The sequence below is a fragment of the Aythya marila genome, assembly GCF_965140915.1.
Source record: "Aythya marila genome assembly, chromosome: 7".
Lineage (NCBI taxonomy): Eukaryota > Metazoa > Chordata > Aves > Anseriformes > Anatidae > Aythya > Aythya marila.
Window position 1 is genome coordinate 16,788,796 of NC_139048.1, and position 14,965 is coordinate 16,803,760.

Sequence of the window (14,965 nt, forward strand, 5' to 3'; positions counted from 1 at the left end):
TGAGATGTTTTGATTAGATGAAAGAAATCCTTCAAAAATCAGTACCAAAGACTAATACATGTATGTGTTTTGTACCTTTTACAAACTGTTATTGTTACTTCATATAACAACAAAGAGACTTAGGAGTAAAATAAAAGATCAAGAAAAAACAGTTTTCTCTTGTCCAGGACCTGAGTCTCCCATCTTGACTATCCTCTGGCTGCTCTGGCATGCACATGAGTTTTGTAATGCATGGAGAATGTAAAACTTGTGTCTCTTTGTTCTGTCAGCATCACTTTCCTTTATAATCCTCCTGGGTCTCTCTTCTGTTGTTAAAGCAGTAAAATTGAAGTCTCGATTTAAATATTATTTTTGTGTGTGCGTGCATAAACTCTAGTGACTTTCTGGATGAGAATGCTCTTCACTGGCTAGCAAACCTGAAGTCATCAAATTTATAGCTAAATGTAACTTTTCAGTAAATTTGTTTTTGCTTTCTTCTGAGATGCATCAGGAAAGCTGATACATTCAGTTACATTGCTGGATTTCTTTGTGTAAGAAAATGGCATATTAAATATCCTCTTAACTAAAGAGTGTTTTATCTTTTGATTTGTGACAAACCGCTTTAGGATATAAATCAATAATCAAAAAAAAAAAAAAAAAGGAAAGTTGACATTTTAAGGTCAAAACAAAGTTGTTAGCAATCATAGTTACTTGAGCATCAAGCTAGATTTACACATCAAATTGCTTTATTAACCTTTCCTCATTTCTATATATTATTTATTTATTTATTTATTTTTAATGAATATGGGTTAGTCTCTTGGCCTTGCTGTGTGTCTTTTTCAGTGATAAACATGGCAAAAAAAATTGTTTTGTTCATGATTGAAGTAACATTGTAAATGTTACTGAGAACAGAAACCATGTAACAGCAAAGCAATTGCAGTTGTGGTAGGATTCAATCCTGAACAGGAAGAGTTATTTTTAAACCTATTTTTCTTTTAAAACTAATATATTTCTGTTGTATTATCCTGGCTATGAGTAAGAGAGATTATATAAAGCATGTTTCCTTTTTTCTCTTTATATATGTTCACTTGTATGTTCAATTTCAGTATTACAGTTTCAGCAGAATTATTTTTCTGCAGTTATGTAGCTTTCAATAGTGATGTAAATACAGCTTTTTGAACATGTAAAATGTGACTGGACTTTCTCCAAATTGTAAAGTGAGACTGTAAGACATCTACTTGTGTATTGTGTGATTTTGTAGGTCTCAGTACAATTATCTTCTCTCATTTTGTGTTTCTTCTCTTTACATAAAAGCAATTTTTAGTCATAATTGTGATGATGGATTTTGTGCCATGGATTCTGTTCAATACATATATACATTTTTTTTTTCTTTTCTTTACAGAAGACTTCAACTTCTTGAATGTTCCACGGGGGGATGCATCTCTGGAATGAATTACGTGTTTGGTCTTTTTCTGCAACCTGGGGCAACAATGTATGTGCAACGTAAGGTAGAATAATTAATTTTAGGAAGAGATGAGTCAAACGGCTACATCACATTAAGAAGCTGTTTTTAAAAATGTTTGTATCTCATGCCAGTAATCCACAACTGGGAAAGCCTGGTAGTCCAAGAGTTAAAACAACAATAGCAATGACAAGAAGTTGTTACTTTTTTCCCAAATTCAAAAAGAACAAGTAGTCAGTTTGTATTTTACCATGTGTTTCTTGATTATTTAGCACTGAAACTTTTATTACACTGAAATCGTGCTGTGAGGATTGCTAGACACTCCCCTCTCCAACACATCCAGCAACTGAAGACTGTGGCAAGATGACCTCTGAGGAAATGACAGCTTCTGTTCTCGTCTCTGTGGTACAGGGTAAAGTGATACCTGCTCAGTCAGCTGGAGATGAAAATACTGAAAATGCTTTGGACACCAGTGTTATAAAAAGACATACTGCCAGTCCAGGAAGGCAAACCACACGCGCTCTCTCATGCTTACACAGACTGGAAGAAGAAAGTCTTCGGGGCTCAGTGCCCAAAATATTCACTCTGGCAAATGAACAAATGACTGATGACAATAGTAATGAAAACTTCTGGGAGAGAAACAGCTCCATCCCTGATTCAGTGGAATTTCTTAACATTAACTGTAACATTGTACAGAAAAACTACAAGAGCAATATCCCATGCAGCCAGATGTATAAATCTTGTGGCACATTAGCCGGGGGAGAGGCATGCCTAGAAACTGGAATTCCTGTTTCACTGGAAAGAGCCATGCTTGCAGAACTTCAGTGGAAAATGAATGGACCTTCTTTAAGAAACCAGACAGCAATAAATAAGAATGACAGCAATGATACTGATAAAGTAGCCTTTTTTCACTTTCATTGTGCTAGTGAAAGGAATATATCAAAGGCTTTGTGCAATTTACCCAACAGCTTCATTTTGGATGACTGCTTGCAGCCAGTAAGTGTTGGTGGTAGTAACACCACTGGTTCTACGGCCTGCACTTGCACATTAGTGGAGTTGACAAACAACTGTGAGGATGAACATGGGCAGCAGTTGTATGATGACGCTTTAAGGGATAAGTACTTCTGTCTGGAAAGAGCACCACGAAAGGTTAAAGTGGCATGCTCAGGTCACAACTTCTGTGGAAATAACTTTACTGGAAGAATGCCTTCAAAGCCCTTTCTGAGCCATTTTGAAGACTGTAATGATAACTGTGAAGAAGAGATGGAGGAGGATTTTTTTAGAAACAAAAAAGAACGTTCCACATTATTAATAAGACGTTTCTGTAAAAATGATAAGGAAGTTAAAAAATCAGTTTATACTGGAACGAGAGCAATTGTTAGGACTTTACCTTCAGGACACATAGGAACTGTTGCTTGGAATTATGTTGAGCAAAGGAGAAACAGCAGTGGCTTGAAGTGTTCTAGGATTACAACAGAACAGCTAACTATAATTCAGCCCTTAATAAACTGGGAAATTAATTCCTTTCTTGAGACCTCTCTATGGCATGAGGTAAGCTTTTCATAGTTTGTTTTCACTTGTAAGAGTTTTGCTAACTTGATGACCTTTCATTTAACGAAATGCCTTCAAACAGTAAATATATGGTAACAAAAGGACATTTCACTTAACCATTGAGCCTTACATTGAACACTGCTTTTCAGAAGAATGTCTTGTCCTTAAAAACTCATTTTGGTTTAAGACTGGCATGATGAGAAGTGCATAATTCTATATTTATAAAATTTATATGTGTGTGTATATATACACATATTTATATGTGTATTTGTATAAAGTGCTTATAGGCATATGTTTTTCTTTAAACATGTACTTATAAATTTGACTTGATAGGTTTCTATATAAATATGTGCAATATACTTATATAAAGATATTTCTATATACATATACATTTCATAAATATAAGTTTACATATAAAATATAATATACATTTATATTTATACATGTATGTTTTAATATATATTATGGATATGCATTAGTTTAATATATATATATATATATGGCATATATGTGTTTATAAAAATCAATATATTAACACTATAATCATTCCCTGGAATAAATTGTATAGAATGATGTATGGTAGTATTGGATCACAGTGACAAATTTTGTTGCTTTGAAAAAGAAAGCATAGTGTTTTCCCCAAATTACAGATATTTATCATCCTTCTACATTTGAAAAGAATTTGAGAAAGAAATTTATTAAATATTATTCAACTATTATAAATGTGCTATTAGAGCCCTAATTCTCATTTTCTTAAGATCATGCAAAAAAAATCAAAGATTAGAATGAAATCATAAATTCCTAAGATATTATTGTAGAAATGAGATCTTAACTAGATTATTTTAAATAGTAAAAGATTTTCTGTGGTGGTAGAAATGAAATAGTTGTCAGTGAAATCTATAGAAGAGGGTTTTGACTGTTGGTACTAAAGAAGGATCAATCTGAAACGTGACTACTGAGAAAGGAAGGCCAGCAGGATGATCACAGTGAGAGAAACTGTTCCAAGAGGAGTAAGAGAAGAGAGGCTTCCTGAACTTAACAAAAAAAAAAAAAAAAAAAAAAAAAGGGAGGGGGGATGATTCTTCTCCATAAGAATGTTTGAATAAGGTCTAGGGAGGGGAAGATAAAGGAGAGTGTGGTCGGATAAGCAGCTGTGCTTATAAACTGGTTCTGAATAAACTTAGGTTGAGAACTGGGAGAAGTTTCTATCAGTTAGTGATGAGACTCTGCAACAGCTTTCTGTAGGATGGAAATGGTGGAAAAATTAGTTACTTTCTATGGTGGAACTTGTTAAATTGATGAAATGGGTTCTATGAAGTTTTGTCAGTGATAACAGAATAAGGGACTTGATATCAGGAACTCCATGACAGTTTTGCCCTCCGGTAATATCCTCATATTCATCCAAAACCTGATATTTTTCCATTTAAATAGACAAATCAAGAGTTGTACAAACAGGTATGTGCCATTTTTTTGTACTAGGTGGCAAAGCTTTATGATGCAGTTCATTCTTGTGATAGTGTCCTAAATGGTGGAAACATGAACTTGCTGGTACATGTGCCCTGCATGGTGCATGGTCACACTTCCACAAAGGAATTAAGATGAGCTACATATTTACCTAACGTGATATAAGCTTACTATGGTTGCATTGTCATTATATATATATATATATATATATATATATATATGTATATTTATTTTTTGAGTAAAAAGGGAAAATATTTTGTAGCAGAGGTCTAGGGTAACTTTTATTTATGTAAGTATGAAAAGGTAAGGATGTGTTTAGGTTTCTTCACTGGGCATTTCCAATTTGACTTGAGTTCCTTAGCTTTAATATGCTTGAATTTTTCACCAGTTCAAACCACTGCCATGTAATACCAAATGCATATCATTTTAGGGTGTGAGGGATTTAATTAGAAGACTTCTGTGTATTTCGGACTCAGAAATAAATGTAATACGTTCTTACTGAAAAATAACTTAAATAGGAAAAAATTCTGTCTCTGAACAAAAGAAACGTGTACAGTGAAGCAATCTGCATAACTACAATTCAGAGAGTGTTTTATCGTCAGAAAAAGTTGAAGAATGCATATTTCTAAGTTGTTTTTTCTTTCAGGTGGTGGCTACAAAAAATTTCCTTCTTACTAATTGCTGTATTTGATTTCTTTATGCATAATGTGCATCAAACATGCTTAGCATTTTTCTCTGTTATTTTAGTATCATGTTATTTTTGTAATAATATGGCTGTATTTATGGGTTATGTTATTAGTCTTATAGATTTTTTTACACAAGCATGGAAATTAACTCAGTGGACGTAACAAGTACACAGATCTGTTGTTCATACACTGTGGGTTAAAATAATTCAATGAATTATGGTTATTTGTAGGAAGCTTTCATACCAATAATCAAATGAAGGATAAAGTAGTAAATGAATGTAGTAATTTGTTCTTTCTTTCCTCTTATCTCACCCTTAGAGCATGCATTCTGTTTGAAACAGCTAAATGAACAGTAGTTCTGTTCTTTTGGGGGGGAAAAAGTCAGAGAAATTAAGTTTTCATAGAAGTGCTGGTGTAGCACGGAACAATAGAGACCTTTATATTTTAAGTAGGAAAATGTGGGTCTCATTTGTGCATATCCCTTACATAAAAATTCTAGTGCTAATAAAGGAAAGACACTGAACTGTGCTACTTTTTTTTCTTTCTCTACATAGGAGGGTCGAGATGAGGCTTTGAATTATACAGAAAATGCATATATGTTTAATGCACTTTTAATGATTACTGTTTAGAGATATTTTATATACAGATTAGACTCCTCTGCTCTGACCTTAATGTATGCATTGCATAAGAGATTTTTTAAATTATTTTGAAATTTTGCATTAGTTTTTGCAGCTGTATACAGTGCAGGGCTTACCCTTACCATGGATGCATGTAATATGACTGTTATAACTCCGTGAGAAATTTGCTTTTCAGTGTTGAAACAGTGAATGAGTAGTAGTAGTTCATCATAAAGGTGTCCCAAATATGAAGAATTTGCCATAGAAGCAAATACTGAGAGCACGAGTATTGGTGTTAGCTTTGTTTGGTCTGGCTGCTTCTCTGGGCCACCTCAGTCTGCATAATTCTAAAAGGCCAAGTTTCTAGAATCATTGAACCACCAGCATCTGTGAGATACTAGGTTCGTAGTGTTGAAGTTGGCTTCTTTTTTTGTTGATATGCTGCTTTTGTGGTGGTTGCAATGCACTATGACTCAAGTACCCGGGTCCACCAGCAACTGCGATGTTAGACGAGCAGCTCACTAGACTACCTCAGGGTGAGTCTTTCAAACAAGGTAGGTGATCTTAGGATCTCCAGATGACAGCTGCAACAACATAGTTGCAATATGTAATAGCTGAATTCTGTAGCTAAGCTCATTTTGTGGGCGTCAGGGCCATCTTTGCTGTGTCATTACATTCCTGATGCCAGTAGTTTGCGCTTTAAGAAGCAAGAATTCTGCTGGTTGTCTTAACTTCGGTCAGCTAAATGTTAGTGCAGTAATGTCGGTAGTGCAGTAACTCTTGGTAGAACCTAACATCTAAGAACATGTCAGTAATGGAAATGACATCTGTAACGTGCTGTTTCACTCATATGACTGATATGATTTTGAAAGCTTGTGAGTGTGGCCCCATGAAGGCACGTGGTCATAGGAGTAGGAGTTGTACTAGTGAAGTTATTCTGCCAGACTCCGTGAGTTTCCCAAGCCACAAAGCAGAAATCAAATAAAACCCCTCCACCTTATAGGTTTCCACTTTTCTTTTTTTATTTTTAAATTTGTTTTTATAGGAAATTCAGATCTAGGTTTGCTATGGTAGCATCATTCTGATAGTATTATGTGGTTTTCCCACAGTTTTTTTTTTTTTTTTTTTTTTTTTTTTTTCTTGCTCCATACTTAAAAGGTTGGATTTTTTTAAATGGACTCTGTCCCAGTTTGCATGCATACCTAAAATACAGCATTGCTCTTTGTATTAAAATTTATGCTATACTCATGATTCTATAAAAGAGATAATGCACAATAATTTCAAACTACAGACAGATTTGGGGTTTGATTTCTTTTTTTTCTTTTTTTTTTTTTTTTTTTTTTTTTTTACTTTGAAATAAAATTTCTAGTCCATCTTTGAAAAGAATTTACAAAAAAAAAAAATGACATGAAGCACATAATCTGCAAGCTGTTGGGGGTCCCTTCCACACTGACAATTTTTTCTCTGTGCATAAGGATTTTGCCTGTTGGTAGTGATGGTATGTTTTTAAACTTAAAGGTTTATGTTCATATTCATATGTTAAAGTAGTTAGCATTTGCTATCTGGACCTGAGTTTCTTTTCTTTTCTTTTTTTTTTTTTTTCTTTCATGGGAATTAGTCTTTTGTTTAAAAAAAAGTGAGCAAAATTGGCTGTTTGGAATAAAAATTCAGGGAAGCAAAAGAGAAGCCAAATAGGCAAGAAATTATGTTTTCCTTTCAGTAAGTGCTGTAAAAATATATTGAACTTTGTTAAATGGAGCTCTATACTTATATTTGCTTTGGGTTGAGTTACTTCAGTTTTATAGGCTAGCTTTAAAAATAGGAAATTTAGCCTCTGTCTGTAGAAGTAGTCAATGTTATTACCATAACGCGTGATAGAGTTAGAGATAAATCTCTAGATAGTTTGTGTCATTTTGTAGTTGACTTACAGCTTTAACAATCTGGGGCCAAATGATGAACAATAAGTTTTAGCTGTGAGCACACTTATGTATTCAGAGCCAATAGTGTGGGAGTCTTGGCAAGAGCAATGTATTATGCCTTCAGTTTTTCCACATTTTCTGACTTTCCTTCTAGTGACTGCTCACCAACTGTAAAGAAGCATGAAGATCTGTTTTAGAAAATCTCCCTGCAGCACATTAAAGAGTTCATTTTAGAGTGTTAGAGTGTTAAGGTTGGACACTGTTCTGAATTCTTTCTCAGGTGAAACTAACTTATCTCCATTACATATATGAACTGTTGAAAAGTTTGCGTTGCTAACTCTGATATGCTTGAATAAAAGCAGTGACATATAAAGATCACTCTGGCAAGTGAATAATTAAAATCTGAACTTAGGAGGTTTCATTTGTATTTTAATTTATCTTCCTTTTTTACAATCTTCTGGGACATTTCAAAAAGTTTTCTAAAATAGAATAAGCTTGGGTTGACAGTAATTGGTAGGCATATAACTTATTGTTATGAAATTTCAAGAAAACTTTGTTGTAAAATTATACTTGCCACAATATTTAAGGCATCTTCCATGAGATGTAAGGGTATTTGGTTTATTTATGAAAAGCGATTTGATGTTGTATGGTTATGAGCCCCTGGGCACAAGGAATTGCGGCTGAAAACACAGACTGGTGACAACTTAAAAAAAGGAATAAAAATTGAACATAATCCAGCTGTCAGGTACTATCCAAAGACATACGAGCTGCAGTGTTAAGGGTCAGGAAAACTCTGAGGGTGCTCCCACAGCAAGCAGAGCCAATGACATCAGCGCAGCGGCTGGATCCGGGGTGACTCAGGGCAGTGAGACAACACACAGCTTTCTGCAGGAATGTCGGAAGTGGGGCAGTGCTGGAAACATTCAGCTCTCACATTTGTAGCTATGTTTTTTTCTTCTAATAATTTCACTCAAAAACTGTCTAATTGAAAGCTGTTCCCTTCCTGCAAAATATGCCTCAGTGCTGCAAATTGTGTGATGGGATCCATTTTTAATATTTTGAAACTGTAACTGGATGCAGTCATTTTTGAGCTGAGATTGAAGCCTCATTCTTGAGATGCACTCATCAATCCCCTAGCTGAGAGAGGAAAATATGTTGGATTGGCTTGTGATCATTCTTACTTACAGATGTCATTCTTGTCTTCCCATTTGTATAAGATTCAGAAGTCTTTTCATCTCTGTAGTCATAACCGTTGCTGTACGAAGTTATGATTTCCTTAGCATAATAAATAGATTCCTACAGATAAGTGTGCCATCACAGTATGGGATGTGCAGCAGTAGCAAAAAAATAAAAAAAAAATTGCAGTCATTTGTGGTAGGACTCTGAATAATTTAACTCCTGTGAAAATAAAAGCTTTTTCTTTTTTTTTTTTCCCTTAGCATTTCCAGTAACTGTAATATCTGTTGATTTTCACCAAAATTTGGACTTAAATTCTATAATAAAATAACGTGAGCTTCTTCTCAGATGATTAGAGATGGTTCTTATACTCTCCATGTTTATTGTGATTTTATTCTCCTGACACTAAAAATTGTTTTCAAGCAATCAGAATTAGTAAATGAAGTAAACATGGGCAAAACAAAGGATTATTATTGATGGCACTAGTTTCATGTTACAGCAATTTTAATTCTTAGAGTTCAGGATTTCCCTTCAAGTAGTAGAGAATGGGTGAAATCCTGGTCATATTGAAATCAATTTAAAATCTACTATTGAGGTAAACGGACTTGAAGAGAGAAAAAGAATGTGGAAAATGTGGAAAATGGAGCTATCGCTTTCACAGGATCCATAATTTTGCATCAAATACTTTAAGAACAAGACATACATCAAACTTATATTAAGCGGTTGTTTTAAAACTATAATTTTAAACAACAGCAACAAAGTTCATGTGAATATTGAAGATGAATTGTGGAAGCTGTAATTAGTAACTTGGTATATAAAACCGCTTTCAGTACTCTTCCACTGCACATAGCTACTTATTGTTTATGTTACCACACTGCTTGGAAGCCTTTCTTCTGGATTGAAATCTGTTGTCCTCACTGTTTTACAACCCTTAAAGATCTTATCTGCTTTGCAGGCTTAGAGGCAGTTGGTAATGCGTTCATTCAGGTGCTGGAGGAGACCTATTGCTCCCTAGAACTTCCCTGCTGAGGCTAAATTTTCCCTTATCTCACCAAGCTTAGGTAGTTGTGCCGCACTGTAGTCTGCAGAAGAGATGTATCCTGTTTCCAGTAGTTTAAAAACCAAAAACATGTTTTTTCCTCACTCATTCCAACTTTTAACATTTGGTAATTTGAGATTACCAAAATAAAGGTCTAAATGATTATTCTGAATAGTTTGTCTTTCAGCAAGAACCTAAGGAAGTATCTGAGTTGTGGAGAATTGTTTTAAATATTGCTGTGAGATGGATCAAGAAAAATGCCTGTGAGAGACAAGTCATCAATCTTTTCTGTTTTAAACTAGAAATTTATTTGAGTAACTTTGCAGACTTAGAGCATCATGCTACAAACCTGGTGCAGTTATGGTCCTGACCCTGTGTGTATGTCAGATATTTCACTTTATATAAACAGGTTACAGTTGCTGTGGGAACCATACCATTGGACTTCCATTCTGTTGTTTACACTCTGAGAATTGCACTGGGTGAGTTCTGTTTTAAATGTATATGTATGTGTTCCTAAAGGGGAAAAGATTATTTATAAACATTCAGAATGGTTCCCTGTTTTGAAATTTACTTGTATTCTGACTCACCTACAAGTCCTTTTGAAACTTGCAATACAAAAGAAGGGAGGACCATAGAAGTACAACACCTTCTGATAGGTGAGCATTTCTTTGACATCTCAGTGGTTTGCCATGAGTGTGAAGGAGGCTTTGGACTCTGCTGGCACCAAGTCACCCAACAGCTTGAACTGTGTAAATGATATGTAGAGGTTACCAACAAGTGGGAAGTATAGCATGGATCATATTTAAAATGGCAATGTATCCATTTTCTCAGTTCTCCAGCAGTTCAGAAATATAAGTTTATTTTTGTTTTTGTTTTATTTATTTATTTATTTATTTTTACTTTAACCAGAAGGTTGAACTTTCCTTTGAGCAGCGAAGTTCTTTAGGTTTTCTCACTAACAAGTATTTGTGAATCATTTCGTATTAAGTTTAGCTTGCACATTGTTTCTGTGCCATTGGGTTGGAAAGACTGGAGATCCAACCTTTTGTAAATGATGATAATTTTTGACTCATTTTTTAGTTTTGAACACATTTCTCATCGCACTTTAGCTCTGACCAGCTGTTTCCTGTTTTTCCTCCTAGTGGCTCAGCTATTGAGGAGATAAATGCATCAATTGTTTGTTTCAGAATTAAAATTACCTTTATAAAGTGATGGGAGATTAAAACAACCTTAACTTTTAAAGGAGTCCAACTTATGAGAAAAGTTCAGATGAAATTCAGAAGATGAACATTTGTTTGCTGTGTCTAGAAGATCTTTCACAGATCACAAAGCTTTTGATACACAAGGAGCTCTTTTGATACCGGAAAACTAATCCATCATCAGAAACAGCAGGGTGAAGCTTGTGTGGGGAATTTGGGTGTGTGAGGCAGTGATAAGTGGTTTTTTTTTTTTTTGTTTTTTTTTTTTAATTGTAGAATTGTAGAACAGAGTTTGTACGTATACTTTGACAGAATAAAGCAGGGCAGTTCTACCAATAAAGATGGGGCAAGAGTTGGGATATTACCTTTCTATTAGAACTGGCTTGTGCAATACATTTCATTTCTTTTTGTTACTCCAAGTTACTCCATGTCCAGATAGCAGCTCTCCTGTCCTGCCTTCAGACATCTTTCTTGATGAGAAAAGTTAAATGAGTTATAAACACCCTTCTGGTTAGTAAATGTGTTTTAGCATTTTTCCTCTTCCTTCCCATGTATTTTTTTTTTTTCCCCATGAAGTTTACTAAACAGGGTTTAAACTTCATATTGGACAACTGAGGTGCACATGTATTACACTTTTAGACTGGAACTGGCTTTCCAAAAGAATTGGTGTTCTTGGCTGAAGTTAAATGTCCCATCATACTATTATAGAAAATAGTAAATTTGTTGCTTCTTTTTTTCTGTTGTACTCATCAAGAAGTCCATTAGTCTTTATATTAAGCATTAATGATCAGATTACTCTGACACTTCCTAATTTTAATTTCTCCAGTCTGCCAAGATACATAAGCAGAACAACAGCCAAGATGAAAGCAGATTCACAGGAAATACCCATGTGGTTGTGATTCAGTGAATCCAAGAGAACAAAAAAAAAAGGAAGAAAACTTTTTCATTAAGTAAAAGAAGTGGAAACTGATTTAACAGTACTGGACAGAATTTTCTAATGAGATATAAAAGATAGTTAACTGAAAGAACTAGTGAGAAGGAGCCAGTGTTCTATGAAAAACTTGGAAGGAAAATAAAGGACACTGTTCACAAAGAGTCCTTTGAGTTTTGGGGCTTTAAAAGTGTAGAGAGAAAAACAACAACAACAAAATCCTACTTCCAAACCTACCTTTCAACCTAACAAGAAATAAACCTACCGAACGAAAAATAAATATTTCACAGTTTTTCTATGGAAATAAGACCTATTTAAATAGTGCTAGTACTACTGTGATGGTTAAGTACAAAGGTTGTGCTTTCAAGTAGAAGTGCTAGGAAAATTAAAAGAATTTGGAGAGAGATTGATAGTCATCATTTTATTTCTAAACCATTATGGACAGAGGCACTCTGTCAAGGGTTGGTGCGACAAGGTCAAGCATGTGTGGCAAAGCTCAGTTGGGCTATTTTGCTAACTTCTTATGTTTTTCATTATATGATACTTCATAGTGGTATCTTTTTTATTTTTTAATTTATTTTTATTTTTCTCCCCAGCTGTGCTTTCTCCTATGGACAGTATCTGATGAAAATAGTGTACTTCCTAAAAAAATGGCTGTTGGTTTAAAGAATTCATTTCTGCAAGACAAGCAAATGAGTTTCAAAATATCATGTCTGAGAAAAATTAGTTTAAAATTCTTGTCTGGTAAATAAACAAAATCTCTTTATGGTAAAAAATAAACTTATTTTTTGAAAACTTTGAATAACAAAGATCCTTAGAAGACTAAAATGAGGCATATCAAAAATTCAACACTTCTATTTGATATCTTGAGTCTCCATGCTTTGCAGAAGCTTAGACTTCCATCTCTCTCCCAACAGGGGCAGAGATCCCAAATCCATCATGCTCATATATTACATTATCGTGATAACAGCAGCACTTGACATGCGTACTCAGAGTTGTTTGGCTGCTTAGGTGACGTTTAAAGTATATGCACCACAGTTTGCAAACCCAAGACTGGATGCACAATTTAGTTAGATCATATGTTGTGGTTTTGAACTGAGATGAGATTGTGCTCATGTTCTCTTGGTAAATATTATATTGCCCCAAGTCTAAGACAGACTAGACTGTACTACTGTATTTATTTTTTTATCTTTTTGAAAATTGAAGAAGTTGATGTTGTGTACTTTTTGAAAGAAATTAAAATGAAAAAAACACAAAGACTCTTATAAGTAGTGTCATCATCTTGTAGTCAAACTCCTGCCTCTGCCATGTCATCCTTTTTCCTTACCTCCCTCTCCTCTGCCATACAACCTACAGTCTAGAAGACATTCACCTTCAGATATTAAACTGCTGCCTTCTGCCCCATGGCCCTCTTGTCATATGTGCTGATTTCTTTTGACATCCTGAATAGCCTGGGGGCCTTTGAGCCCATGGTCCAATCCCAGTAAAACTTTGGTTTGCTGAAACTATGGATCTGAGTGGTGTTATTACTGGGGGCTCACTAACCTTTTAGAGCCACCATTTAATGTCCAGATTTAAAAGAGGGAAAGGAAACTACTTTCCACCCATCAGCTGCTTATCTCTTAGGCTTGGATGAAACACATCCTTCAGCTTCTGTCTGGGCTCCTTGTCCCTCTGTCAGCTGTATCTGGAGCAGCCACAGCTGCTAAGCGAGCAGAGGCTGGATGACACAGTAAGCCTGCAGGACAGGAAAACAAGTTCAAGTTTTCTAGAAGTTTATTTCTGGAAAAACAAACAAACAAAAACTCTTGTCATATTGTCAAGCCAAAGTGTTAAGGTTTGAATGTCTTCAAGACTCCTTGAGACTGGGGAGCAGCTTCCTAATGAATTGTTAAAGTTACCTACCGTTTGTAGAAAATAAATAAAGAGAAAATAAATAATTTGTGACAACTGCCTTATAAAAAGAAATAATTGATTGGAGCACATTTGATACATAATTTCATACATTTCATTCATATATCAACATAATGACAATAGATCAGTCATTTTTGTCTAACACTGAAAGCTTTCCCCCCCTTCTACATATTTGCCTCATTCTGAAGGTTTTTTTTTTTTCCTCCACTCTTGGAAGAAGAAAAGTCTATAAAGTTACCACTTGTCAGGGCTTCATGCATTTTAAAAGGGAAAATTGAAACTACGCTGTTTCTTTAACGTGGCAGAGTGGTGTTGCCACTGAGCATCCAGCAGTCTTAATTTCTTTATTCTTTTCTGATGTTTACTTGCATGTTGTATAAGCAAGCAAGCGTTGTAAGCAAGTCGCTGAAATCTGTCTCTACTACAAAGCAAGTGCTTGTTGAAAAACATTACCTGTTTTTCTTTATCTGCTTTTTTCTAATAACAGGTTGTGGTTCTCTTTATTAGTTAGTCTGTTAACACATCATCTACCTGTTGGTCCTCCAGAAGACTTACGTAAGAATAAAGGACATAAAAGCAATTATGTTTTGTCTTTCCTGCCAAAAGCAAGTTCTTGCAAAAGTTGAGTAGGACTTGCTGGATCAAATGGCTCTAGAACCATGAGACTTTGCAGATCAATGGTTCAGAAGTTTGACAGTGCAAGTTGCTACTGTCCAGCCAGCAGTTGACATGATGTCTAACCTGAGGTCTTTGTCATTGCCTAATACCATGGACAGGTACAAGTGATCTGACTGACATCAGTCAGTCAATGAAAGCAGTTATAAACTATTCTTTATCAGAGTTGATCCCCCAAAACAGGAGGGTGATGATATGAAAAGCTTTGTAATTTTCAATATACTTTATGGAAGGTAGAATTCACACTTTAGTGTCAATTCAAAAAAGCTACAGCTAATGTTTTTAAATACTGGCATTGAAATTGGACACTAAAGATTCACGATTAATTTACTGGACCAAACCATAATGATTTT

At 34.8% G+C, this 14,965-nt stretch overlaps 1 protein-coding gene across 5 annotated transcripts in view; it reads left to right on the forward strand.

Annotated features, from left to right (window-relative positions):
- PLCE1 (phospholipase C epsilon 1) overlaps positions 1-14,965 on the forward strand; it is a 159,672-nt gene that overhangs the window by 22,515 nt on the left and 122,192 nt on the right. For 4 of the 5 annotated variants that reach the window (XM_082764218.1, XM_082764222.1, XM_082764221.1 and 1 more), the window contains exon 2: positions 1,382-2,992. In XM_082764218.1, the coding sequence (XP_082620344.1) occupies positions 1,805-2,992 (1,188 nt within the window). In that variant the 5' untranslated portion in view covers positions 1,382-1,804. The remainder of the gene's footprint in view (positions 1-1,381; positions 2,993-14,965) is intronic. The other variant, XM_082764219.1, reaches the window with a different exon arrangement.